This window comes from Ambystoma mexicanum, chromosome 3p, assembly GCF_040938575.1.
Source record: "Ambystoma mexicanum isolate Mex_15411 chromosome 3p, UKY_AmexF1_1, whole genome shotgun sequence".
NCBI lineage: Eukaryota > Metazoa > Chordata > Amphibia > Caudata > Ambystomatidae > Ambystoma > Ambystoma mexicanum.
In genome coordinates this window covers 1,176,522,211-1,176,548,386 of record NC_090925.1, presented here as the reverse complement: position 1 = coordinate 1,176,548,386, position 26,176 = coordinate 1,176,522,211, and the positions used below count along the sequence as shown (strand labels likewise).

The 26,176-nt window shown below is 50.5% G+C and overlaps 1 protein-coding gene across 4 annotated transcripts in view; it reads left to right on the top strand.

The window, feature by feature from the left end:
• Positions 1-26,176, top strand: part of MACROH2A1 (macroH2A.1 histone) — a 350,602-nt gene that overhangs the window by 310,417 nt on the left and 14,009 nt on the right. For all 4 annotated transcript variants that reach the window (XM_069652584.1, XM_069652583.1, XM_069652585.1 and 1 more), the window contains exon 8: positions 1,391-1,565. In XM_069652584.1, coding sequence (XP_069508685.1) covers positions 1,391-1,565 — 175 coding nt within the window. The remainder of the gene's footprint in view (positions 1-1,390; positions 1,566-26,176) is intronic.

The following is a 26,176-nucleotide window of genomic DNA, read 5'->3' as shown; positions in this document are numbered from 1 at the left end:
AATTCGCCTATTTAAAAAGAGAAAATTGCACTTGTCTTTCTTGCTGGCACCAGCTGACACTTTCTTTGGTTAACAGGAGAGACAGTACTGTATGGAGCTGCTTCAGTGCCATGTTTGGATGTGTGCTAGTTGAATGACAAAAGAATCTGAATTTTTGGCTGATTGTATGTATAGTATACATTGTGCTGCATTTCCTGATTAAATATTCTAATTGTATATGCTACCAACCTAAGTGGTGAGGATGCAGGCAGATAGTAGAGCAAATGAATGTTTTAACTGTAAGAAGAGGTGTAGGCTTTTTCAGTGTGGAATGTGAGAGCAGACCTTTTGGGGGGTGCCAATTTTCAGAAGACATCTCAAAATATGTGTAGCTCCACCTGTTGATTTCACTCACATTCCCATTGCTGGTGGGCCCTGGGAAACATACCTGTCGGTACAGGCCAGGCTAGCCAACTTCGCCACTAGCAACACTACCTTATGCTCTTCACCCCTACACTCGGCCAGCCCCCTCAGCCCCTTCTGTATCAGCACTAGTCCTTTACCATTCCAAAGGGGTAATGAGAAAAAAAAATTCCTGGAGGGCTTCTCTGTCCAACAACCTCTTACTAAACGTAACCGGAAAAGATGCAAATGTGGTGTTTGGCAGGCTGAAAGTCTGAAGTTATTAATTCAAAACCTGTAGGTCCCAAGCCTGCTGGGCCTGTAGACCCAAGCTACTTCTCACTGATGACACCCAATGAGGCCGAAACATGTCTGGGGATGCTTGTGGTCTCGTACAGAACGATGTGACCTAGCAGTTCGACCTGGACTGCTCCTTTTGGCTTGGGACAAAGCCTTATTTGCATATGGACAATCCCTTCTGAATGGCTTGACAGGCTGAACATCAATGGTCCAAACTTGATGGTACATTTTGAGTGTACAGTTTTTAAAGTTGGGCTATGGTTTATTCTCAAGATAGTTGTACTAATGATTGTCCATTCTTTAATGGCTTGGCAGGCTGAAAATCGATAGTCTGGTGAGTCGACTAGAGCTGTGCCCGTGGTTAACCTGTAAGCCATCCCTTTTTGGTTTTGCTCAAGTGAAATTCAGTCACATTTTTAGCGCTGCCAGACCCGTGTGTGTCCTAGCTAGCAAACCCACCATCCACTTCCTTTCTGCCCCAAGAATGCCCAGTTTCCAACTAACTGCAACGCTATGTTGTCGCATAGCCCTCCACTTAGTGAGGTCGCATCCAAGAGCACATTGAGATTAACAATTGTACCATATCAAAATGCTATTTTAATGCAAGACATTATTCATGTATAAACGTTTTATTTTTTTATTTTCTTTATTCCTTTGTAATGTGAAACATCTTACAGTAAGTGCACATTTCTGTGTTCTTTCTCTTTAGCTGCTATCACTGCTGGCCATGGGTTACCTGCCAAATTTGTGATTCACTGCAACAGTCCAGGATGGGGCACAGATAAGTGTGAGGAACTTCTGGAGAAAACTGTGAAGAATTGCCTGGCGCTTGCCGATGAGAAGAAGCTGAAGTCTGTTGCGTTTCCCTCGATTGGGAGTGGAGGGTAAGATTTGTTCCTAAAGCACATTGTTAGAAAGAGTTTTGTCCAGGTTATTTTCAATTGTATGAATTTCACTTAAGCAAAATCAAATATTGCCATCCTAGAAGGACTGTGCTCAAATGTTTTTATGACCAGAACTGTTTTTCAACCAGTTACACATACAATATTCCTACCTATGTAAATTGTTCACTTGAATCGCAGGTTGTTTTCCTTACTGAGATTGGTTGCAGTGAGACATCTGTATTTAGTGGTCTAATCTTTCAGGAAACACGACGATTAGCTGACAAAAAACACTTTCAAGTTCCTTGCCTTTCAAGTCAACCTCCGTCCAACCTGGTGGAAGCCATACAGTGAATCCCATTACCCTAAACAAAGAAAGAATTCGGGCGATTCTTGGGCCCAGTATGGTACGATTGATCACTTACTCTTGCATGTTCCACCAATGCAGGAACACTTATTCTTGTTGAAGTCAAATTATCCCAACTAGCTACAATGGTTGCCGCTGAGGATAAAGCGTTAGAGAAGGCTAAAATCATGATCATGCCTGATGTCTCACAGCCCTTAGTGAGATCCTTCACATATTGTGCTAGGGGCAGTTCTCAGGTGAAGAAATCCAGGAAAAAGCAATCCTCTAATATCAGGTGAAATGTTTTTCCTAGAGTACGGAACCATGCTACTATTCATCCAACATCTTCGCAATTAAATGGCCTGTTGAGCTTTGGCATAATATCTAAAGAGTTTACGGTTCAGACTCATTAAGGATCATGCCCCTTAACTTGGTTAGCAAGGATTAAAGATACATAGGTCTATATTATGAGATATTTTTTGGCTTTATACCATTTTACCTTCAACATGGATCATCTCCTTTCGTATCACGAAGAGAGGAACATAGTATATAAGGGGAACCTAATGTAAAGGGAGGAATCCAGAACATGGAATACATGTTTTTTGTTTTTAAATGTACTTGACCAAGGGACAAAATGTTTATGAAATCTTCATGTCCTAAAAAGCGTACACTTGTCCTGTCTTGCTTCCTAAAACAATGCAATACAGCACACAGATACAGGCCGACATGTTTGGAAATTATTGCAAAACACTGCTGTTTTTTTCTGCAATGTTACTTCATCCCATCTGATTCCTTAATTTCTCACCAAAGAAACATAGGGCCTGGCCTAGGCAAAACGTTGCATAGATCCAAAATGATTTAAACTGCTACTTGTATTGTGTGTCCACATTAAAATATATGTGTGACTGTCAATTTGACATTTTGTCAAAGTTGACTGGCACATCACTCGTAAACACAAGAGACCTTAAAGACCCTCACAACCCAGTGATAAATCACACCATAAATCCCTATAAGGTGTGCAGCTTGCAATTAGTCTTGTTAAATGCACAATTCAAATATGTTTTTTACAAGACAAACAAGCTTTCAGAATAGATGGCGAAACAATTTACTGTGATTCTTCTTTTCTGTTTTTTTTTTTTTTTAAATAAAGGGAAATGTTAAATGTCCAATTGGGCTGTTTGTGGTTTTCACTTTGGGATGTATGTGCAGATAACAAACACAGATGGAAAGGAAGGAACAGTGAAAGACAGCAGGACTAGCATCTGACACTTCTTTCCCACACTCCCTGCTTAAGTGTAGGAGTGCTTTACCCTTAAACTTAACACAAATAAACAATGTGGCCTCCAAACCCCATCTTGAGGGATGTAGGGCTGACCCCATTCGTCATCGGCAACCAGGCCTCATGTCTTAAGAACAGCAGGAAAATTAGAGAATTCCTAGAACCGTTAGATGTCGCACAAGTAAGGAAAGCCACTAGAGACCGTTAGCTAGAAAGGGGCCAGAAAGACTGCAGTCTTATTGGAATGTCCATCATATCCCTTAACCTCAAAACCCAGTCTGTCACTGCCAACACACTGCTCTTCAACAGCCTGCAGCTGTCGCACCTCCCCATCCTTTCTTTACGCCAAGGTTCTGCACATTTTAAGGAATCCACACTTCACCTTCCATTTTTTTATGCTCTGTGTTTAATCATGAAGAATCCCATGCAGAATTGCAACATCACTCTGATACTGAAAGCCTGGTGCCACATGAACAGTGTGTGTGTATTGGTGGCAGTATTGGTGGCAGTAGGGGTGGTGGGGGGGGGGGGTTATTTTTGAATGTGTGAAGTTTTGAACAAGACAGCAGGGTAGACCTCTGGACAAAATGAGCCTGTACTTTGGTCCCTATCCCGACCAATGCCCCACAAACACCTTCTACCCTGACGGGCAGAATTCTCAGCAGGCCACTGAACACAGTTCCTGAGCATGGTAGAGTGAGCTTCGAGCCATCTCGCAGCCTGCCAACCTATCTTGATTGCCTATGATTCGGGTGTAACCACGAGTACTTTGCCTCCACCCCTTATGAGGCTGTGACCACTGGTCATCAGAGTCATTCATGTCTGAAACACTCTAGGCTGACTCCCGGCGGATAAGGACAGTCGGGCCCAGGCTCTGGTGCTATCATCCCGATTTAAACCTATACGGTTCAGGAATGAAGGTTCTTGACTCACTCAGAGATAACATTCTGACTAAGTGCTCAAAATATACACTGACAAAGAATTCTCATTTTAATGTATTTAATAATGCCTTGTTTTTGGAGGGTTCTTATCTCTATTAAACAAGCAAGTATAAAAGCAGATACAACGTAACATATCATCCAACCTATTAACAAGATTATCATGTAAGTGAAGAGCATGTCGAGTATTCAAATAATTAAAAAAGTGATGTTTAGTTCAAAAACACTGGAAACACAGTTCTGCTGCTAAGCTACACTAGACACCTCTAGTATCTATGCAATAGGGTAATCCATGTGTACTCTCGTCTAGAGAGGAAAAAAACTCAAAGTAAACGGTTCCTTCTGAGGTTGACCGGATCTGTTTCCTTGGACCTGGCTGTGTCTCTCTCCTCTGCTCTCCACAGCACCTCTGGCTTCCAAGTGCTGGCCAGTCTGCTGGCCTCTCGTGTGTGCCCTATCTTTGAGCTGGGGCCATATATTTATATATGTTTCTACAAAAAAGGCTTCCCTGCATGTGTGGATTTGTAATATCCGATTCTTTAACAATACATGGGTGGCAGTCGCTTTTCTTTATCATAGGTAGAATATTTGTAACATTAAAGAATCCTGTTCTTCTGCAAGCTATGTCAAAAGGCTTTCTGTATCAGATGTAAAATCTTCTGAACCGTTGCCAAGTGTAACTCACTGCAAACTATATGATACTGGCTTGTCCATTTATAAAGTGACCATTGTGACTCTTCGTTTAATGGCAACTTCCTATATTGGTTTTATAAACAAACACTCAGCAGTGCGCAGCTCAAAACTGCCAACTGAATTGTGGTTTGGGATCCAGCTGGCAGAGACAGCAAACCCACCACTTCCTTGTTCTTAGCTAAGCTGGCAAATGTATAAATGGTTGCAGCTAAGGCCCTGTCAATCATTGTTTGGCTACAGAGATGAGGTAATGCAACATAACAGTGCACACATTGTATATGCTATTAAATAAAAATAAATTTCCTGTAACCTACACATTGAAACCTTTGCATTTTGGTTAGTCGTGAGATATTGTTGAGAAAAAAACAGCACTAAATTTAGTACATTGCACTGTTTTCTGAGTGCAGTGTTATAGGTTTCTTACAAATTGGGTGCATGATATGGGTTGCAGGGTGACTGACATACACATAAACCCTTTAACTTTCTCACTGAAAACTGTTTTGAATTAGGGCACACAGTGGCAAAAAGGAAGCCACCCTCATACCTATCAAGGGGGTCTTCAGGGCAGGCCCAGCGTCGCCTCACCTCGCCTCCACCCCACCTACCCCCCGATCCTCCATCACAACTTATAGCAGTTAGGATGACGGAAAGTCTGGACTCTGCTTTTTCACTCTGGCATTAGCTGCCTTTGAGGACTATGACAACCCAATTCCCTCTGCAGCCCAGTCTCTGTGGAAAATCTGTAAGCACACCACTGCAAGATCACATTAGCAGGTGCTACCACTTAATCTTGAATTACTTTAGCAGTTGCTGTCACACATGCAGCGGATGGTTTATTTGTCCTGGGAAAGTTCCCTTAAAAAACATGGTGTCCTGGGCAACAAATAGTCCATGGCATCAGGGAAATATGAATGCAACATCCCTGATTATGGGGTTGAGTAACTAACCTTAAGACTGGAAGAGGAGCTCAGGAGAACCTCTGGTCATAGGAAGTCCATCCACTAAGGTAGTGTACAGAGGTTCCCCCATTCCTCCTCCCTTGTCCTGTGACCTCAGAACATAAGTAGTGTAGCTCATATCAGAATGAAAATGCCTGTGATTCTGAAAACAGTGTACATGCCCCAGTTCACCTGGTCATTCGGACCATGGTTCACATTAGCAGAGTACCGAGTGCTGCATGTGATAGTTAAGGAGGCAAAAATGGTAGGCAGAAAATTAATTGGAAGACGTGTGCCTGTTCTGTTTGCACCCAATTGACAAACTGTCGCAGAGTTGTTGTGTAACAATCCCTCATTTTATTTCACTGTGTGTAATATGGCATGCCCAATGTTTTTACAGCATGTACCTGACGTTCCTATTTTACCTTGTCATCTTCCCTAATTCTGGCCTTGCCCGTATAATGGGGGACCAGTGGCTATCTCGGTTAAGCCAGGGAGATGACAATTGCCACCCCCTTATGGCACCTTCCCTGTATCCCATCCTTTCTGCTTTTGAGACCGGTTCAAGGGTATACATATACTATTAAATTCTGTCTGGATTCCCTTTCTATGAGCTGTGGTGCAGAGCTGATCACATTTGTACAGTGTGTGTGTGGGGGTTGGTCACCCTAGGTTACCTAGGGGCAACCAGACGTGGACTCCCTGCTCACCGTGCTTAGAGAGGCTCAGCTTCACCTCACTGATGATGCCCAACAAGGCTGAAACACGTGTATGGGGTTGCTGTAGGTACTCTTGTTCAGAGAGGAATTGCCATAGCATTTCGATGCTGGACTGCCCATGTGGGCGGGACAAAGACTGATATGCAAATGGATATTTCCCATCTGTGAAAGGTAGAGTGAGCAAAAAGCAGATGGCTGCGAACTCTCAATGTGGTTAACAACCACTGAACAGGTTATCATGCCTTGTTCTTCCGAGAGAGGGGCGCCTGTTACCTTTGTTGAAATCTTTGGTGAAGAACATTCCTTGATGAGGCTTGACAACTTTGTCACATTAACATCAGTCTCATATTCCATAAACATCTCCCTTGGTGATGTCTACTTACCAGGAACTCACAACACTGAAAGCACTTGGGACATTCTCCTTAAATACATTTAATCAATGAACATAAAACAGCTTGCATTGGACCCTACTCATTTTTGGGGCAACACCATGCCGCCTTCTCCGCCTCTCCACTAGCAACATGTCTCAACCCTGTCCCACTTGACTAGACAGAGCATGCTACCAGCACCATCCATATCCCTAAAATTAATCTTTCCTACATCCTCCCTGCTGATGGTTCCACTTTGTGCCCATGGCACTCCAAGAATTTACCCCATAAAGCTCTGGAACAAAGTCTTGCTACACTGGCCTGAGTTTTTCCAGCTCCACCAGTGACATTCTACTATCTACTTTTAACCACACAATGACAGGTCCGGTTGATGGACATGCCCCCATGAAGCAACATCGCACAAGCACTAAACCCTCCACCCCTTGGTGTACTCTGGAACTAACTGAAAACATACCTATCATGTGCACAAAAGAAAAAGGGTAGGTAAAAAGTGCAAAAAGAACAAGGTCCTCACTTTAAAGACTCTCCACAGCACATGGCTTGCCACTGGTCATCACCAAATAAAGCTTCACAGTACATCACTAATATTGTTAACTTACTGAAGCCCTCTTTGCGGCAAACACTGCTCCAACCTTCTATACAAATCGGTAATCCAAGGCAAGGGTCCAATGAAAAATGTAATGCAATTAATAACCACTTCATTGTTAAGATCCACAAAATTAGACAATTGAAGCGTTTAAAACTGTGACCTCCCAAATCGGTCTCACTACGTAGATCCCAACCATGGCCAACATTCTGGCCCCTCACTCCCTAAGACCTTGCAGTCATTCTAACTTGAAGAAGCCCTACCTTGTGCAAGGAGAACACACTACCTGCTGATATTAATTATATCAAACATGATCTGCTCAAACCCCCTACCTAAGAGTAACTATCTTGCTCAATCAGGACATCTTTCCAAGCAGCCGTAAAATAGTACTAATCCAATCACTCCTCAAAAAGCCCACACTAGACATGGATCATTGAACTCCTTAAGAAAGCAATGACTAACCAACTATATGATCTGATCATCCAACAAGGTCTTATCAGTGATTACCAATTGAAATCAGATTTAGATGAACACAGATTGCTACCTTCCAGGCCATAGACTATGATCCCCAGATCATGGTCAAAGATGACACCTGCCTTCTGGTCCTCCTCTGCCATGTTTTAACATCGTTGACCATGCCATATAAATCGGCTTTCTCCATAACATAATGGGTTTCACAGGCACAGTGCTCAAACGGTTTGCCTGTTATCTCTTGAATGGATACACCAGTCCAGAGGGATAACTTCTGGTTGGTCGGTAGTCCCATCACCTGTGGAATCCCACAAGGTCCAATCATCTCCCCAGTTATTTTCATCCTCTCCAACCCTCTTGGCACGCCTCTCCTAGACTGACCACTTTTTTCTCCCTGACGCTCTGTCCCCCAAGTAAAGCTGACTCCAGCACTGCCACCCACCTTCTTGTCATCCGGCCCATGAAGCGTGTGTCGGTAGAGGCTTTTGCTGCTACTTTCTCTCCTCCTCCTTTACCTGTGGCTGACTCACACTCTGACACAGCCCTATCCAACCTGCATCTCTCACTCGCTCACTCTTGATGTCTTTCCCCTGTCATGAGGATCCGTCTGAAGCCCACATCTAAGTGCAATTCTTGGTATGATTCTGACCTCACCAACTTAAACCCAAGTGTAGGGTGGCTGAGAGGAAGTGGAGGGCATCACGCTCATCCTCTGACAAACTGGCCTATCACCTGCTCCAAAGGCAACATAGACTCTGTCCTGTCCAAGAAGAGAGCCTACGTTCAAGCCCGTGTCTCTGTGGCCTCTAACAACTTGTCTGAACTTTTCAAAGTGTGCAAGGAGCTGGCCAATCCTGCTGCAGTCTTCACCTCTCCTGTTCCCTCGCAGGTCCTTTGCATGGCACTGGCTTCTCACTTCACCATTAAAACTCAGAACATCCTGTCCACTCTCTCCTCTTCCTCTCCCTCTACCACTCCCGGCTTCTGTCCGGCTGTCTCCTCCTCCTTTCTCCTCTTTCCCCGTGTTCACTCACAACAATGTTTCTAGATAAATCCGATCTATGAAAGTCTTGTCAAAGCAGGTGCTCTCCTGCTCCTCCAGAACCATCAAGGATCACATCCACACCCTCGCTCCAGCCTTGGCCGATTTCGGCAATCATTCTTTTGCCACTGGAACCTTCCCTTTCCCCATAAAGCACTCCCTTGTGCACCCCCTCCTCACTAAGCCCTCTGTCGATCTTTCGTCTCCAGCAAACTACCGCCGGATCTCCATCACTTTTTTCCTGGACAAACTCCTGAAAAAGCTGGCCATCTCCCAGCTTAATCTCTATACTGAATTGGTTGTCTCCATGACCCCTAGTCTGGCTTTAGAGCAGTCGGAAGCACAGAAACTGCTCTCCCGAACACCTTGAAGACCTGCTCTGTAATCTTGACTCTAACCTTCCTTCTGTCCTCATCCTCCTTGATCTGTCGTCTGCTTTCGATACGGTCAACCACGCCATCCTGATCAATCGTCTCTGTGACAACCTGGGCATCAAGGGTCAGACCCAGCATGGTTGACCTCCTTTCTCTCTGATCGACCCTCTCAAGTCTAACTTGGGTCCTTTCTCTCTCCCACTTTCTCTCTACATGTGGTGTTCCCCAGGGTTCTAACCTCTCACCCTGGCTCTTCAACCATGACGTGGCTCCTCTGGCCCACCTCATCGCTACCTTCTGTTCTAACTTTCAGTGTTATGCGGATGACTCGGCTCTCCTTCAGGCTCTCCTCAGCCTCCTCTAATCTCTTGCTCATTCCTGACTGTCTATCTGTGATTCAGGAAAAGTGTGCCTCCAACGATCTCTGCCTTAATGCCAGTAAGACTGAGACCCTTCTCATTGGGACCCCTGCTCCCGCTTTTCCTCTTGCACTCTGGCCACCCACCCTTGGACCTCCACCGCACCTTCCTGTGAAGCAAAGAACCTTGGTGTCATCTTCGGCTCCACCCTCTCCTTCTCTCCTCACATCTCAGACATGTTAATGTTAAAGGTTGCTTGTATCCCGCACTATCACCAACGGAGTGGTCCCCTGGCACTCTGGCGGGTCTGAAAAAGGACGGTGTGAAACAGGGAAGCTGTGGGAGCGGTTAGTAGGGTGCAGTGGGAATAGGAAAGTGAGATATAATGTTCTGTTGGCAGCTTCAGTTCAGTTTGCACCGTTCGCTGAGCTTGGGTGCAATTTTCGAGTCTGGGAGATTCCCATGTGCTGTTGTGCATGGTTATATGTTGTTGCAGTGTGGTGAAGTACGTGCGGTTTGCTGTGCAGAGATGTGGTCGTCTGAGTTTCTGTAAGAGAAGAGTTTGCGGAAAAATTAGGTTTTAGTATTGGGTTAGCAGCTCAGGTTTTCTTACCTCTTTTGGTTTCTGTGGTCGACCTCTATGACCATCCTGCATGCTTTGATATTGTTTGGCATCCTAGTCGGCAGGTACGTTGCGGGTTGGTAATTATCTTCTGTAGATGTCTAGAGGTATGTGGACATGGGTCGTGGAGGTGTGTTCCCCCACCGCCCTAGGGTTAGACATGATTAGGTTAGGAAAGTTACGAGTCTCGCCCTTGACTTCTAGTGGGGGGGGTCCCTGTCTGCTGTGTTATCTGTAAACTTGGCAGTGTGTGTGCATGAGAGGTCCAAAATGTCCTCCCTACGCCCACCAGTTGGGGATGGTTAGGCAATGGATTGTACGTCCCTCCCTGGTCTTCCTTTTTCTAACCGAGTTTGATTCCTACCCGTTCCCTTCTGATTATGAGGTGAAGAGCCAAGTTTTTAGTCGTTTTCTGAATTCCAGATGATCCCTTGTGTTGCGTATGTTTTTTGGTAGGGAATTCCATGTTTTAGGAGCCAGGTGTGAGAAAGATGCTCCTCCGAATTGTTCTTTCATTGTATGGTTTTGGTTCTAGGCGAATGTCGTAGCTTGATCCGAGTGGTCTTGTGGGATGGTAAATGGTTATTCTCCAGCATGGGGTCTGGCATGGATTCACATGCTCATGAATATTCCCCGTCGTCAGGCTGGGAATCCTCGGTAAAGAAAAAACCAGTATCAGTTTCGTTTCTGATCTGTCTTTCGTAGTAATAACCAATCACTGGTCTCTGCGTCATACTGACCACAGCCAATGACTGCCCTCTACCTAAGCACCGCCTCTGGCAGCCATCTTCAGATTTTTACCGCACGTTCATGTGTTGGGATCCTCGTGCTATTGCTCTCGAGCGTTAGTGCTATTTTTTCGCGCTTTTTACAAAAAACTTCGATTCTTTCGGTCAAAAGAGCCTCAAGCTCCACCGATCCTACATCCGATCAACGGGGACCCGTGTCGGATTCATCTGTGCCCCTCAAGGGTGAAGATTTCGTCGAGCTACACTTCGGAGGACTCCAGAAGCTTCTCAGGCCCTGTCTCGGAGATGGCCCAGGAGAAGGGAAGCTCGACGCCCGGAAAGCTGTTCAGGGTCTGCCCTGGATGCCAGCTGCAGAACGTCTTCAAGGAGGACGAACACTCTTTCTGCCTTTACTGCCTTCATGAGGACAAGACGCACGTGGAGAAGGACTGTGCGTTTTGCGGCAACATGTCGGAACGGACCATGAAGGACCGCCATCAACGTCTCGCCAACTGGCTGGAGGGTAAGAGCCCGTCTGGCGAGAAGAAGAAGAAATCCGAGCGGTCTTCTAAGACCTTTGGGGGCGCCCCGGCGACGGGGGCCCAACATAAGGCCAAGCACCGCGAGTCCGCTGGCACCGGGAGCGCCGAACGGTCGGGCTCTACGGGCGCCAGGCAGGGCGCACCCTCCCCGGCACCATCAACCACGAGCCAACGCTCTGGGTCGGGTAAGAGGAAGGCCGAGCACCCGGCGAAGCTCCTGGAGAGGCCCCGGTCGAGCTCTAAGGGAGAGGAGGAGCGTGGCAGTGCCCCCTCCCTCAAGGATAAGGCGGTGAGCGCACCTAAGGTGGTGAAGGCCTTGATCCATCCGACCAAGCCCTCTATCGAAACGGTCGCGGCGGCCCTGGCTCAGCCTGTGGTGGCTGCACCAGTGGTGGCGACCTCAGGGCCCAGAATCTCCCTGCCTCCTCGGAGGGAGTCTTCCTTTGTGCCCATCGATAGGACCCCCGTGAAACCCTCCGTGGGGAAGAAGAAGGGGGGGCAGGGCGTCGTCGTAGAGTCGGCCTCAACCTCAGAAGAGGAGCTGATCGAGGTCTTAAGCCACGGCCTAGGCGTGGAAGAAGGCCAGCCCGTCGGAATGGACCCCGACGCAGGTGACGACGACGACATCGTCGAGGATACCGACGGGGCCCCTGCTCGCCCGTCGGATTCCCCTCTGCCAGCGCCGCAAGACAACTCGGCGGCCATTTTGTTGGCCATACAGTCCTTATGCTCCTAGATAAGGACGAGGCTACCGTTACCGACGGAGGAACCTCTCCCGTCGGGGGATCCAGAACCGGGACCTTCTGGTGTTCCCCCTACCAAGAAAAGAAGGATCCATCCACCACCTCCTTTTCAACCGTCGCGCCCCTTCCAGCCCTCCTCCCCGTCCACCCGAGGGGATGATACGGGGACTGACACGGCAGCGACGGTTACGGACGACGAGGCATACGACGAGGATTTCCCGTCGTCGCCTCCCACCAGGGCCTCTCCGCCCGACGAGATCGGATCTTTCCACTCCATGATCTCCAGGGCTTCCGAGCTTTTCCAACTCTGCCCTGAGGAGAAGAAAAAGGAAGGCTTCCTTTATCAGCGGCGCGAGGCCAAGAGGAAGACGGTCCTCGCAGTGCCTCTGTTGGACGACATTTGGGATGAGGGCCTTTCCCTCCTCAAGAACCCTTCCACGACGCCAGCTAGAAGAGACCGGTACGAGAAAAAGTACCGGGTCCCGGACACGGCCCCCCTATGCCTCCGGGCGCAGCCTACCCCGGACTCCGTCGTCTCTGCGGCAGCCAGGAAGAAAGCGGGGGGGGGGTGCGGCCTCCACATCGACTTCCCCGCCGGACGGCGAGGGAAAGAAATTGGATACTATGGGGCGTAGAGTCATCTCGTCGGCAGCGACGACGATTAAAGCGGCCAACGCCTTGGCTATCGTGGCCCGCTACGACAGGGAGCTCTGGTACAAGATGGCTCCCCTGCTGGATTTTCTGCCGGACGACAAGAGGGCGGAGGCCCTTGAGATCCTGCAGGAAGGTGAGGTGGCCTCGGACCACGCCATCACCGTGGCGACGGACATCGCCGACACTGGATTCCGCCAGCTGGGCAACGGTGTTTGCCTTCGACGTTGTGGATGGCTCAAAGCTACGGACTTCCGGCCCTTCGACGGGAACAACCTGTTTGGGAAGACAGTGGACGATTCCCTTCAGGCCATCAAGGCGGATACTGAGACGGCCCGGGCCCTTGGAGTCCTGCAACGACGGACGCCCTTTCGGAGCGGCGGAGGCAAGGGCGCCTCCAAAGGTTCCGGCGGCGGTTTCGCTTCCTACCGTCAAGCGGCCCGCTCGTCGTCGCAGGAGGCCTACAGAGGACGAGGCAAGTCTAGCGGACCCCGCCGTCGTCGCCAAGGAGGTCAAGGCGGCAAGGCCGCGTCCAAGCAGGATTGAACCGGCCGTGGGGTCGGGCCCCCACCGAAGCACCCCGGTGGGAGGCCGGCTGGCGGGCTTCGTCAGCGTGTGGGAGTCCATCTCCACCGACCGTTGGGTGCTGGACGCCCTGGCCCGGGGCCACGCGCTCGAGTTTCAAAGAAGGTGCCCGCGCGTCCCCCCCGTGGCCAGGAAAGAACTTCACGTCCCTCAACTTCTCCTGGAGGTAAAGGCGATGCTCAGAAAGGGCGCCATCGAACTCGTCCCAAAGAGGCTTCGGGGCTCCGGAGTCTACTCGAGACGTCGTTGGATTTGGAGGATGCCTACTTCCACATTCCCATCCTAAAGGGGCACCGCAAATTCCTCAGATTCGTGGTCCAAGGGCGTCATTACCAGTTCAAAGCCCTTCCCTTCGGACTACGGTCGGCACCCAGGGTATTCACCAAGTGCCTTGCACCGGTGGCGGCGCAGCTGCGCTGCGAGGGGATCCACGTCTACCCCTACCTGGACGACTGGCTCATCCGCGCCAAGACGAGGGAGCTCGCCGTGGTCCACACGGCAAGGACCGTCCAACTCCTCACGGACCTGGGATTCTCCGTGAACTACGCCAAATCCCACCTGGTGCCCGCGCAAGTCGCACTGTTTCTGGGAGCGAGGCTCGACACAGTGTCCCTTCTGGCCTCCCCGTCGGAGGAGAGGACCAGGACCATCTTGGGCAAGGTGCAACGGATGTTGGTGGCCGACGCGGCCAAAGTGAGGTCCATCAAGTCCCTCCTCGGGATGATGTCTTCCTGCATCTACCTCATTCCCATGTGCAGGCTCCGGATGCGCCCGTTGCAAGAATTCCTGGATGCGCGCTGGATCCAGACGACGGGCAGCTTCGAGGAAAGGATCAAGCTCGACGAGAGTTTCCGACGAGCGATACGGTGGTGGGGCACCCGCGCGCATCTGACGGCGGGCATGGACTTCCAGACCCCAGCCCACCAGGAGACTGTGACCACGGATGCCTCCCTGGAAGGGTGGGGAGCGCACACCGGAAATCTGCACACAAGGGGACTCTGGCTCCCGACGGAGAAGTCCCTACATATCAACGTCCTGGAGCTCCGTGCAGTGTTTTGGGCCCTCAGGTCCTTCCTTCCGTCCCTCAAGGGCAAGGTGGTGAGGATCTTCACCGACAACACCACCACCATGTTTTACATCAGGAAACAGGGCGGAACCAGGTCCCCAGCGCTGTCCAAGGAGGCGCAGGACCTGTGGCATTGGGCCGTCGCCCAAGGGATTTTTCTGGTGCCGTTTCATCTGGCAGGGATAAAAAACACCATCGCCGACTCACTCAGCAGGGAGCTGCGCTCGTGCCACGAGTGGGAACTACGGCAGGATCTGGTGGATCGCCTCTTCCGACGGTGGGGCACACCCCAGATCGACCTGTTCGCGACGGCGACGAACACCAAGTGCCGGAGGTTCGCCAGCAGGTTTCCCCAGACGAGGAGCATGGGCGATGCTTTCTCGTTCCCCTGGGAGGGCCTGTTCCTCTACGCGTTCCCTCCCTTGCCTCTGCTAATCCGGCTCGTCAACCAGCTCAAGAGGTCACGGTGCAGGATGATCCTCGTCGCACCTGCGTGGCCGAGGCAGATATGGTTCCCGGACCTTCTGGACTTGTCAGCGTCCCCGCCGATCAAGCTGCCGGCGGACGCGGATCTACTCTCCAGGGAAGGAGGCGCCATCCTCCACCACGACCCGAAGTCGCTGAACTTGCAGGCCTGGCTCCTGCAGCACTAGAGTTTGGAGGATACGACATACCGGCCGATTGCAGAGAGGTTCTTGCAAAGGCCAGGGCGTCCTCGACTCTTAAATGCTACGGACACAAATGGAAGAGGTTCTCTGTCTGGTGCCACGCACAGAAGATTAACCCTCTACGGATTACGGCTCCCCAAGTACTGCCGTACCTGCTGACGCTGGCCAAAGCTGGTCTGGCACATGCGTCCATCAAGATTCATCTTGCTGCGATCTCCCGATACACCAGAACCACGGGCCGGACGTCCTTGTGGTCTCATCGTCTGGTGAAAGAGTTCATGAAGGGACTGTTCAGATCGTTCCCGCCGGTGAAGGCTCCGGCCCCGGCGTGGGAGCTCAACGTGGTGCTGACCAAGCTCATGGGACCTCCGTTCGAGCCTCTGCACTCGGCCCCGTTGAAGTTTCTATCGTGGAAAACAGCTTTTCTTGTGGCCATCACCTCCGCACGACGAGTGGGAGAGATCAGGCCCTTTCCTGCAAGGCCCCGTACTTGACTTTCCACGACACGAGGGTAGTGCTCAGGACGCACCCCTCCTTCATGCCCAAGGTACCGTCGGACTTCCATCTCAACGAACCCTTGGTGTTACCTGTGTTCTTCCCGTCGCCTTCGTCGCCGGCTGAGAGGACTTTGCACTCGCTGGATGTAGCTAGAGCGCTGAAGTTCTACGTGGACCGCACAAAGGGTTTTCGGAAGACGTCACAACTCTTTGTGAACTTTGGACCTGTCAATCAGGGGAAGGCTCTCTCGAAGGCTTCCATCTCCAGATGGCTCTCCGGCTGTATCATGTGCTGTCACCGGTTGGCAAACCGACCGCTGCCTGGCCGTCCGAGAGCCCATTCCACCAGAGCGATCGCAGCTACCACGGCGTTCCTATCTGGTGTGCCCCTGCTGGACATATGCAGGGCTGCTACGTGGAGGTCGACGCACACCTTCACGAAATTCTACTGCGTCGACCGGGATTCCAGGGAGGAGTCCAGGGTCGGCCAAGCAGTGCTGCGCAACCTGTTCGCCTGAGGTGAGCCTGGTGAGGAGGTAAGATGCTTAATGTTGAGTTGATGTGATGCTTAATGTTGAGCCTTTGCCACCTCCCGTGGTTGTGCATGTGTGTACTGCTATGTATTCTTTATTCATGAGCATGTGAATCCATGCCAGACCCCATGCTGGAGAAGGAACAAGTTACTTACCTGTAACTGTTGTTCTCCAGCATGGGTCTGGCATGGATTCACATGCGAACCCTCCCGCCTACCCCTCTGCGGCTCTTCACTTGGTCATACTGCCACTTCACGTGCTTCCAAATCTGAAGATGGCTGCCAGAGGCGGTGCTTAGGTAGAGGGCAGTCATTGGCTGTGGTCAGTATGACGCAGAGACCAGTGATTGGTTATTACTACGAAAGACAGATCAGAAACGAAACTGATACTGGTTTTTTCTTTACCGAGGATTCCCAGCCTGACGACGGGGAATATTCATGAGCATGTGAATCCATGCCAGACCCATGCTGGAGAACAACAGTTACAGGTAAGTAACTTGTTCCTTTTCTTCTTTAGGAACTCTGTTCCTCGGCTGTGGATTGCTCTGTGCTCATGAATATTCCTTGGCTTTATAGTGGCAGATATAAGCACACCTACATTTGAGAATCCTCGACAGCGTGAGAAAGGCCAGAGTTTCACAAAATGCCAGATATAAACGCAGCTGAATTTGTGAGATTACTAGATAATGGTAGAAAGGCCTGTGTTTCGCAGAGTGGCAGATATAAACGCAGCTAAGTTTGAGATTCCTAGATGGTGGAAAAAAGGCCTAGTTCTCACAGAGTGGCAGATATAAAAACACCTACATTTGAGATTCCTACCTAGTGGGAGAAAGGCCTGGTTTTATCAGAGTGGCAGGTATAAACACACCTAGGTTTTTGAGATTTCTAGCTAGTGGGGGAAAGTCCTGGGTTTCACAGCATGGCGGACATAAATGCAGCTTAATGGCAGATATAAACAGAGCTGAATTAGAGATTCCTAGACAGTAGGGGAAAGGTCTAAGCTTCAAAATATGAAGGACATTTAAGAAGGCAAGAACCCACATCTCTAAGATGTCACACTAGCAGCTGCACCTCCTCAGAGGTATTCTTCCTTTTTTCACCCCCCCCCCCCCCAGACGTTCACTGTCTCCAGAGCCCTTGTTCTCTCTAGGATGGACTGCTGCAACAGCCTCTTTCTAAATCTGCCTGCCTCTACTCTTTGCCCCATGCAACAAATCAGAACAGTACTGCAAGACTTATCCTTGGCCTCAAGCCAAAGGATTGTATCTCTCCATCCCTGAAATCTCTCCACTGGCTCCCGGTGGCTGCAAGGATCAAGTGCAAGACCCTCTGCATTGTCCACAAAGCTTTCTGGGGCCCAGGACCACACTACATCCAACTCTCTCTCCCTAAGCATCTTCCTTCTCGAGCCCTGCATTCATCATCCTCTAACTCCCTGGGTCAGAAGCTTCTCCAGGCAGAGTGTGGGGGGAAGATCTCTGTCCTCGACTTGGGCCCCCCTATGCAACAGCCTTCTCCTCTCAAATTTGAGCAGGACCACCTAAGGTTCTGGAAGCAACTCAAGACCTTCCCTTTCACATCTTCTTTTTCTCTCTGTTAAGGAGAAATCTCAGAAATGTGGTAACTTCTCTCTACCTTAGAGATCCCCAGCAACTTTGCTGGTTTTTAGAACTTTAAATTTTTTACCTGGGGAGATTGAGACCCTTTTTCCCCACTCTCTCATGCATTTTTTAATGTGGTTTGAACTGTTTCTTTTGGTTGTGGAGTCTGACAAACTCCAGAGGCTTCATCTTTACATTTTGTCACACAGCACCTTCGATGCAGTGGCACAGGGAAATCTTTCAGATTTCCCAAAGGTTTAAATACCTTCTCTTGGATAAACTACTGTTTCCAAGAGCAGTAAAGTGAAATTGACTTTACTTACATTTATAACTTTCTAGACCCAGCACACACTATCTATCCCCTTTGTCTAGCTTCTCATGTAACAATTTTTTCTCCAGCATGGGGTCTGGCATGGATTTACATGCTCATGAATATTCCCTGTCATCAGGCTGGGAATCCTCGGTAAAGAAAAAATCCGTTTTATTTTCACATCTGAACTGTCTTTCTCCTAACAACCAATGGCAGTATGGGTCATACTGCCCCCAGCCAATGACTGTCCTCTACCTAAGCCCTTCTTCTGGCAGCCATCTTCAGATTTTTACTGCACGTTCAAGTGTTGGTAGTCCTTGTGCTACAGCTCTCGAGTTCTACTCTATTTTTCCGGTCAATCGAGCCTTAAGCTCCATCGATCCATGTTCAGATTAACGGGGACCCGTTTTCGGATTCTTCAGCGCCCCTCAATGGCGATTTTACGTCAAGTTTCTTCTTGGAGGATTCCAGAAGCTTCTTCAAGGCCTACCCTGCTTAGAAATGGCAGAGGAGAAGGAAGACTCAACGCCTCTGTTCAGGATTTGTCCAGGATGCGGCCTGAGGAACATCGACGATGGGCATTCCGTGTGCCTTTACTGCCTGCATTCCGACCAAATGCACGTAGAGGATGACTGTGCGATTTGCCAGAAGATGGTCCCCCGCACCATGAAGGATCAGTGCAGGCGTCTCGCTGCGTGGCTTCAGGCCAAGGCCACTGCTACGGGTCAGTCCCCTGGTCACAAGAAGAAATCTGACCAGTCTTTTAAGACCTTTGACGGCGACGAGGGCCCAACATAAGGCCAAGCACTGTGAGCCCGGGAGCGCCATTACAACAGGCTCCCCGGCAGCCAGGGCGGGCACAGCGTCCCCGGCACCTTTGACCACGAGCCAGCGCTCCAGTTAAGTCAGACCACCCAGGTAAGCTTCTGGAGAAGCCCCGGATGGACTAGTTGGAGAAAGCAAAGGGGGAGCGGGGTGCTGACCCTCCCCCCAATTTGAAGGCCCCTCCAAGGTCGAGCAGGCCCAGATTCACCTGGCAAAGCCTTCCACTGAAGGCGTGTTGGTGTCCCTAGCAAAGGCCGCAGGTTTGCAGGGTACGGTCCCCAAGGTGAGAGTTTCCCTGCCTGCCAGGAGGGAATCGTCGTTTCAGCCCATAGAGAAGACGCTGGGGAAGGCGATGCCCATCATCTCCCCAAAACCGTCTCCCCTGGTTGAAAAGAAGGGGGGGGCACGGTAGTCCTGCTGGGCACAGACATCTCCTCTAAGGAGGAGCTTTCTACTCTCCAGACCATTTTGGAGAAGAAATTCATCCAGGCCAAGGCCTATGGGAGGTAGAGGTCGAGAGTGGCAACGAGACCGAGCAGGCCATGGAGGAGTTGGAGACCCCTTCACCGCTGCCTCTGTCGCTCCCACTTCCGACACTTCAGCAACCACCTCAACCCCCAGTGGACTTTTCGGTGGACATTCTCCAGGCACTCCACACCTTGTGTTCAGAGATTCGGACGAGGATGCCCCTTCCGCCGATGGAAGATCCTGAGGCACCAGAAGAACCCACGGCACTGGGGCCATCGGGTGCACCCCCTACCAAGAAGAGTAGAGTTCACCCTCCACCGCCTTCTCAGCCATGACCCCCCCTCTCTCCTCCACCGAAGGAGGATACAGACCCAGACACAGCGACGACGGGAACGGGCACGGGCAAGGGCAATGACGGCGGGTTAGGAGACCTCCTGTCTCTGCCGCCCAGAGCCTCCCCGCCATGCCATGATCTCTAGAGCCTCGGACCTGTTTCAGCTGAGCCCTGAGGAAAAGAAGAAAGAAGGTTTACTGTACCAACACAGCAAGGCTAAGGCTAAGGGGAAGACCATGCTGTCGATTCCTCTGTTGGATGACATCTGGGACGAGGGGCGCTCCCTTATGAAGAACCTGTCCTCGGCTCCGGCGAAGAGGGACCGGTACAAAAAAGTACAGCGTTTGAGGTCCCAGCCTTCCCCGAATTCAGTAGTCTCTGCGGCGGCAAGGAAGAAATCCTGTGGCTCTGCAGTGTGAATGACCTCCTCTCCCTGGAGAGCGAGGGGAAAAAGTTGGATGCCATGGGATGACAAGTCATAAAATCGGCAGCAACGACCATCAAGGCGGTCAACGCCGTCGCCATTGTGTCGCGCTACGACTGGGAGCTCTGGTTTAAGATCGCTCCCCTCCTGGACTTCCTTCCCGAGGACAAGAGAGCAGAAGCTTTGGAGATCCTGCAGGAGGACGAGGTGGCATCGGACCATGCCATTACAGTGGCCATGGACATTGCCGATACAGGATTCCGCCAAATGGGCAATGGCGGAAAGACGAGTCCCTTCAGGCCATCAAGGCAGATACCGAGACAGCTCGTGCCTTTGGCACCCTACAACAGCGATGGCCATCCTTTCGGACCTCCGGAGGAAAGTCCCATGGTTCCTTCAAGTGCTTCGGTGGAAGCTCATAGTCTTACTGTCAACCGTCCCGCTCTTCGGCTCAGGAGGCCCGGCGCCTCCGCAGCGAAGCAAGATTGAACCGGCCATGACGTCGGGCCCCCAGCCTCGCACCCCGGTGGAGGCCAGCTGGCGAACTTCGTCAACGTGTGGAAGTCCATCTCCGACTGTTGGGTGCTGGATGCTCTGGCTCACGGACACACCCTGGAATTCCAATAAAAGTGTCCTTGCACTTGCATACCACCCGTGGCCAGGCAGGAAACCCACGTCCCTCAGCTTCTGCTGGAGGTGGGGGTCATGCTGAAGAAGGGCGCGATAGAGCTCATCCCAAAGAGGCTCCGGGGCTCCGGAGTGTACTCTCGGTACTTCCTCGTCAAGAAGAAGACTGGTAGTTGGAGGCCCATCTTGGGCCTCCGCCGTCTGAACAAGTACATCAGATCTCAGAAGTTTCGGATGGTCACCCTTCAGCACGTTCTAGGACACCTGGAAAAGGGGGATTTCCTGTCATCGCTGGACTTGGAGGATGCCTACTTTCACACCGCCATTCACAAGGGACACCGCAAGTTTCTGCGCTTCGTGGTTCAAGGGCAACATTATCAGTTAAAGGCCCTTCCCTTCAGATTGAAGTCGCGCTAAGGGTTTTCATCAAGTGCCTGGCGCCAGTGGCGGCGCAGCTGCATCTATGAGGGATCCACGTTTACGCCTACCTGGACGACTGGCTCATCCGAGCAAAATCGAGGGAGATCGTTGTCGCACATACGGTGGAAACCGTCCAGCTGCTGACTGAGCTGGGGTTCTCGGTGAACTATGCAAAATCTTGCTTGGTGCCATCGCAAGACGCACTGTTTCTGGGGTCTCGACTCAACACGGTGTCATGCGTGGTGTCTCCATCGGAGGGGAGAATAGCGGCCATCCTGGGCAAGGTGCAACAGCTGTTGACCCTGAAGATCGCAAGGGTAAGGTCCATCAAGTCCCTTTCCCGGCATAATGTTGCCATGCATATACCTCATTCGACTGTGCAGGCTGCTTTTTGACGCCCGTTGGATCCAGGTATAGGGAAGCTTGGAGGACAAGATCTCTATCGACAAGAAATTCCGTCCAGCGATACGGTGGTGGGGTGTCCGCGCGCATCTGTCAGCGGGCTCGGACTTCCGGACGCCACCTCATCAGGAGACGGTCATGGCGGACGCCTCCCTGGAAGGATGGGTCACGCACACTGGAAGTCTCCACGCAAGAGGCCTGTGGCTACCGGAGGAAAAGACGTTGCATATCAACAGACTGGAGCTACGGGCAGTGTTTTGGGCCCTCAAGTCTTTCCTTCTGTCCCTCAAGGGCAAGGTGATACGGTGCGTCACAGAAAACACCACCACGATGTTCTACATCCAGAAGCAGGGGGGCACCAGATCCCCAGCACTCTCCAGAGAGGCGCAGGAGCTATGGCACTGGGCTGTTGCCCAGGGGATGTTCCTCGTCCCTTTTCATCTGGCAGGAGTGAAGAACATAATCGCTGATTCCCTCAGCAGGGAGCTGCACTCATGCCACGAGTGGGAGCTTCTGCAGGACCGAGTGGATCTTCAGTTCCGACGGGGTAATCCCCATATCAATCTGTTTGCGACAGCAACGAACATCAAGTGCCGGAGGTTCGCCAGCAGGTTTCCCCAGCCGGGGAGTATGGGGGATGCATTCTCGTTCCCCTGGGACGGCCTGTTTCTCTATGCAATCCCTCAGTTGCCGTTGCTTCTGCAACTCATCAACTCAGACGGTCCCAGTGCAGGATGGTTCTTGTCGCACCGGCGTACAGATATGGTACCCGGACCTTCTGGACTTGTCAGTGTCCCCTCCAGTCAAGCTTCCCGGTGGTCGCAGATGTCTCGCCAGAGAAGAAGGCGTGATCCTGCATCCCGACCCAGGGTTGCTGAAGATGCAGGCCTGGCTCCTGCAGCGCTAGAGTTTGGAGGATATGTAATCCCGGCGGACTGCAAAGAGGTGCTTGCCAAGGCCAGGGCTTCGTCTACACTGAAATGCAACTGACATAAGTAGAAGAGGTACGCAGTCTAATGCCATGCACAGAAGATCGACCCAGCTGTATTTGCTGTCGCTGGCCAAAGCACGGCTGGCACATGCTTCCATCAAGGTTCATCTGGCGGCTATCTCCTGCTACACCAGAACTCCGGGACGGTCGTCGCTGTGGTCACACACTGCCTGGTCAAGGAGCTCATCAAAGGACTTTACTGTTCGTTCCCGCCGGTGACGGCTCCGGCCCCGGCGTGGGAGCTCAATGTGGTACTGACTAGGCTCACGAGCCCACCGTTCGAGCCTATGCATTCGGCACCACTGAAATTCTTATTGTGGAAGACAGCGTTTCTTGTGGCCATGACCTCTGCACGAGTGGGAGAGATCCAGGCTCTCCCTTGTAAATCACCGTATTTAACATGTCAAGAGACGAGAGTAGTGCTACAGGCGCATCCCTCCTTCATGCCCAAGGTGCCGTCGGACTTTCATCTCAACGATCCCTTGGTGTTACCTGTTTTCTTCCCGTCACCTTCATTTCCAGCTGAGAGGACTTTGCACTCGCTGGATGTGGCTAGAGCGTTGAGGTTCTACGTGGACCGCACAGAGTTTTCGGAAGACGTCACAGCTGTTTGTGAACCAAGGGAAGGCCCTCTCCAAGGCTTACATTACAGGTTGTTCCCCGGCTGCATTACCCATTATCACCGCTTGGCAAACTGACCGTTGCCTGGCTGCCTGAGAGCCCATTCGACCAAAGCAATCGCTGCAACTACGGCGTTCCTGTCTGGTGTGCCCCTGCTGGACATCTGCAGGGCTGCTACGTGGATATCAACGCACACCTTCATGAGATTCTACTGCTTCGCCCAGGACTCCAGGTAGGACTCCAGAGTCGTCCAAGCAGTGCTGCGCAACTTATTCGCTTGAAGGTGAGCCTGGTGAGGAGGTAAGAGATGATTAATGTTGAGATTCTTAATATTGAGCCTTGCCACCTCCCGTGGTTGTGCATTTGTGTACTGCTATGTATTCTTTATTCATGAGCATGTGAATCCATGCCAGACCCCATGCTGGAGAAGGAACAGGTTACTTACATGATATATGATATGGCATTTGTAACGCGCCTATACACAAGTGTTTCATGTAACTGTTGTAACTGTTGTTCTCCTGCATGGGTCTGGCATGGATTCACATGCGCGAACCCTCCCGCCTACCCCTCTGCGGCTCTTCTCCTGGTCCTACTGCCACTTTACGTGCTACCAAATCTGAAGATGGCTGCCAGAGGAGGGGCTTAGGTAGAGGGCAGTCATTGGCTGGGGGCAGTATGACCCAGAGACCAGTGATTGGTTGTTAGGAGAAAGAAGTGAAACTGATTGTTTGAGGATTCCCAGCCTGATGACTGGGAATATTCATGAGCATGAGAATCCATGCCAGACCCATGCTGGAGAACAACAGTTACAGGTAAGTAACTTGTTCCATGTTACCCTTTCCTCAGTGAATGGCTGGTGGCAGTGGTTTACTTTTAACCACCGTGGAGTGCTTTTACCGGGGGCTGCGTTCGCAGCTGCAGTAAAGCACCAAAGGGTGCAATTTTTGTCAAAATGGCCCCCGTCTTAGTTTTTTTGCCATTTCTTTGTGGAAAGGTCCTTCCAAAGATTTACTCTGCGTGCCAAATCAGGTTTGGACCCTTTGTTCATTTTGTCTTTGGCGGGATTCACAAGTGAAGCCCGCCTCTGGCTCCAGGGTGTCTGGCAGGCGCAGGAAGCGAAGGAGGTGCCCGAAACTCCCTGTGCTTTGTCTCCTAGGAGACAGGAATGCACTCCTAGGTGATTGGCCGGCTGGCTGTCCGGCAAGGACAGCCACCCTGCTGGGTGACTGACAGCTAGGCTGGAATGAATGGGAGAAACCTGCATAAGAGGCAAGGCTTTTTGACTTGGAAGGCAGAGTCGACCACTGGACGAAGGAATCTGAAGAAGAACTTGGAAGAGATGCCTGCTGCAACTCCTGGACCATTGGTTTGCCCGATGAAGCCCTGCTGCTGTGCTGAGGTTCTGAATTCGCCTCCACTAGAGAAACCCTGCAAGGACGACTTCACCCCTTGAGTTGGTGGAACCAATCAACTCCAAAGTAAGCCACCTGGACATCCTCTCGAAGCTGGTTGAATTTCCACTGCAATTGCTACTGGAAACCGTAGATCAAGGGAGAGGAACACCAGTTTGTGTGCGTTGCTTTTAAGTTGACCAAGAACTTAAGGAAGATCCTCTGGAAACCCAGAAAGCAGGGCTGACCGAGCTTGAGCCACCTCAACAGAGTGCTGGACCCCAGATGGGGAAGCCCATCTCAAAAGCCAACAGTTCGTGGTGGTGCTACTTGCTGAGACGCGAGGAGCTGAAACTACGAAGTGCCACTGAGGCCCAGGAACACAGGATCTGCAGAGCTGGACAGGAACAGAAGCCAGCTGAAACCGTTTTTCTTCTAACCAAAGTTACTGTAAATTCTAAGAGAACTTAACTCTTGTTGCGTAACCTCACTTGTCTCGGTGGAGACTTGTCTTGGTTGCTTCTGTGGAGTTGCTATCAGCTTCTTTACCTCACAAGCCTAATCAGATTGTGCCCCTACTTTGATTTCTTCTTTCCTTCAACGATTTCTAAAACATTGTGCAAGACTTTTACTTACCTGCAAGCATTGCTTCAGCTCACCTAGACTTTTGCCCAATCGACTTTGACCTGGCTTGGCTCCCTGAATGGCTCTTCTTCCCTCTGATATTGTGTTTTGTCTTCCTTCCAGGAACGGGTTTACTAACTTTGCATTGGGGGTTACCAAAAGTACTTACTTGCTTCAGAGTATTTGTAACATCCCTTGTTCGATTCTAATAACCTTTCTCTCTGACAAACTCCTGTATTGTTCTACATGCAACAGTGATATATTAATGTCCACAGTGTCCTAACTATTTAAGTCACCTGAGGGTGTAGTGTCTGTGTGTCATCCCAAATGGGTACTTATTGATTTATAGAAACTAAGAGTGTATTTGTGTGTTAGGTTTATATTGCCCCTTCTGAAGAAGGCTTACTCAAACTGACTGTTAAATTAATAATTGTTTAATCAAGAAACCTTGTGTGTAAGAGTTTATTTGGATAGTTGTCACTGTGAATCTCTGTGAACTCCCCTACAGCTTGTTAGGAAAAGTTTGAATGCAGTACCCTCTGGGAACACTACAAACAACTATGACTACAGGTATAGGCAACCCAACCTTTGGTATAAGCTTGTACTACACAGTTTTGGTAGCATGTTGAGCAGCCGGTTTTATCTGAAGAGGGGAAATGTGAGCAGTAGTGGAGTTGCACAAAGATTCACAGTTACAGGTATTCAAATAAATTCTTACACTCAAGGTTTCTTGCATAAACAATTATTAATTTATTTATCAGTCAGTTATAAAGCCTTCTTCAGAAGGGAGCAATAGAATAGTAACACA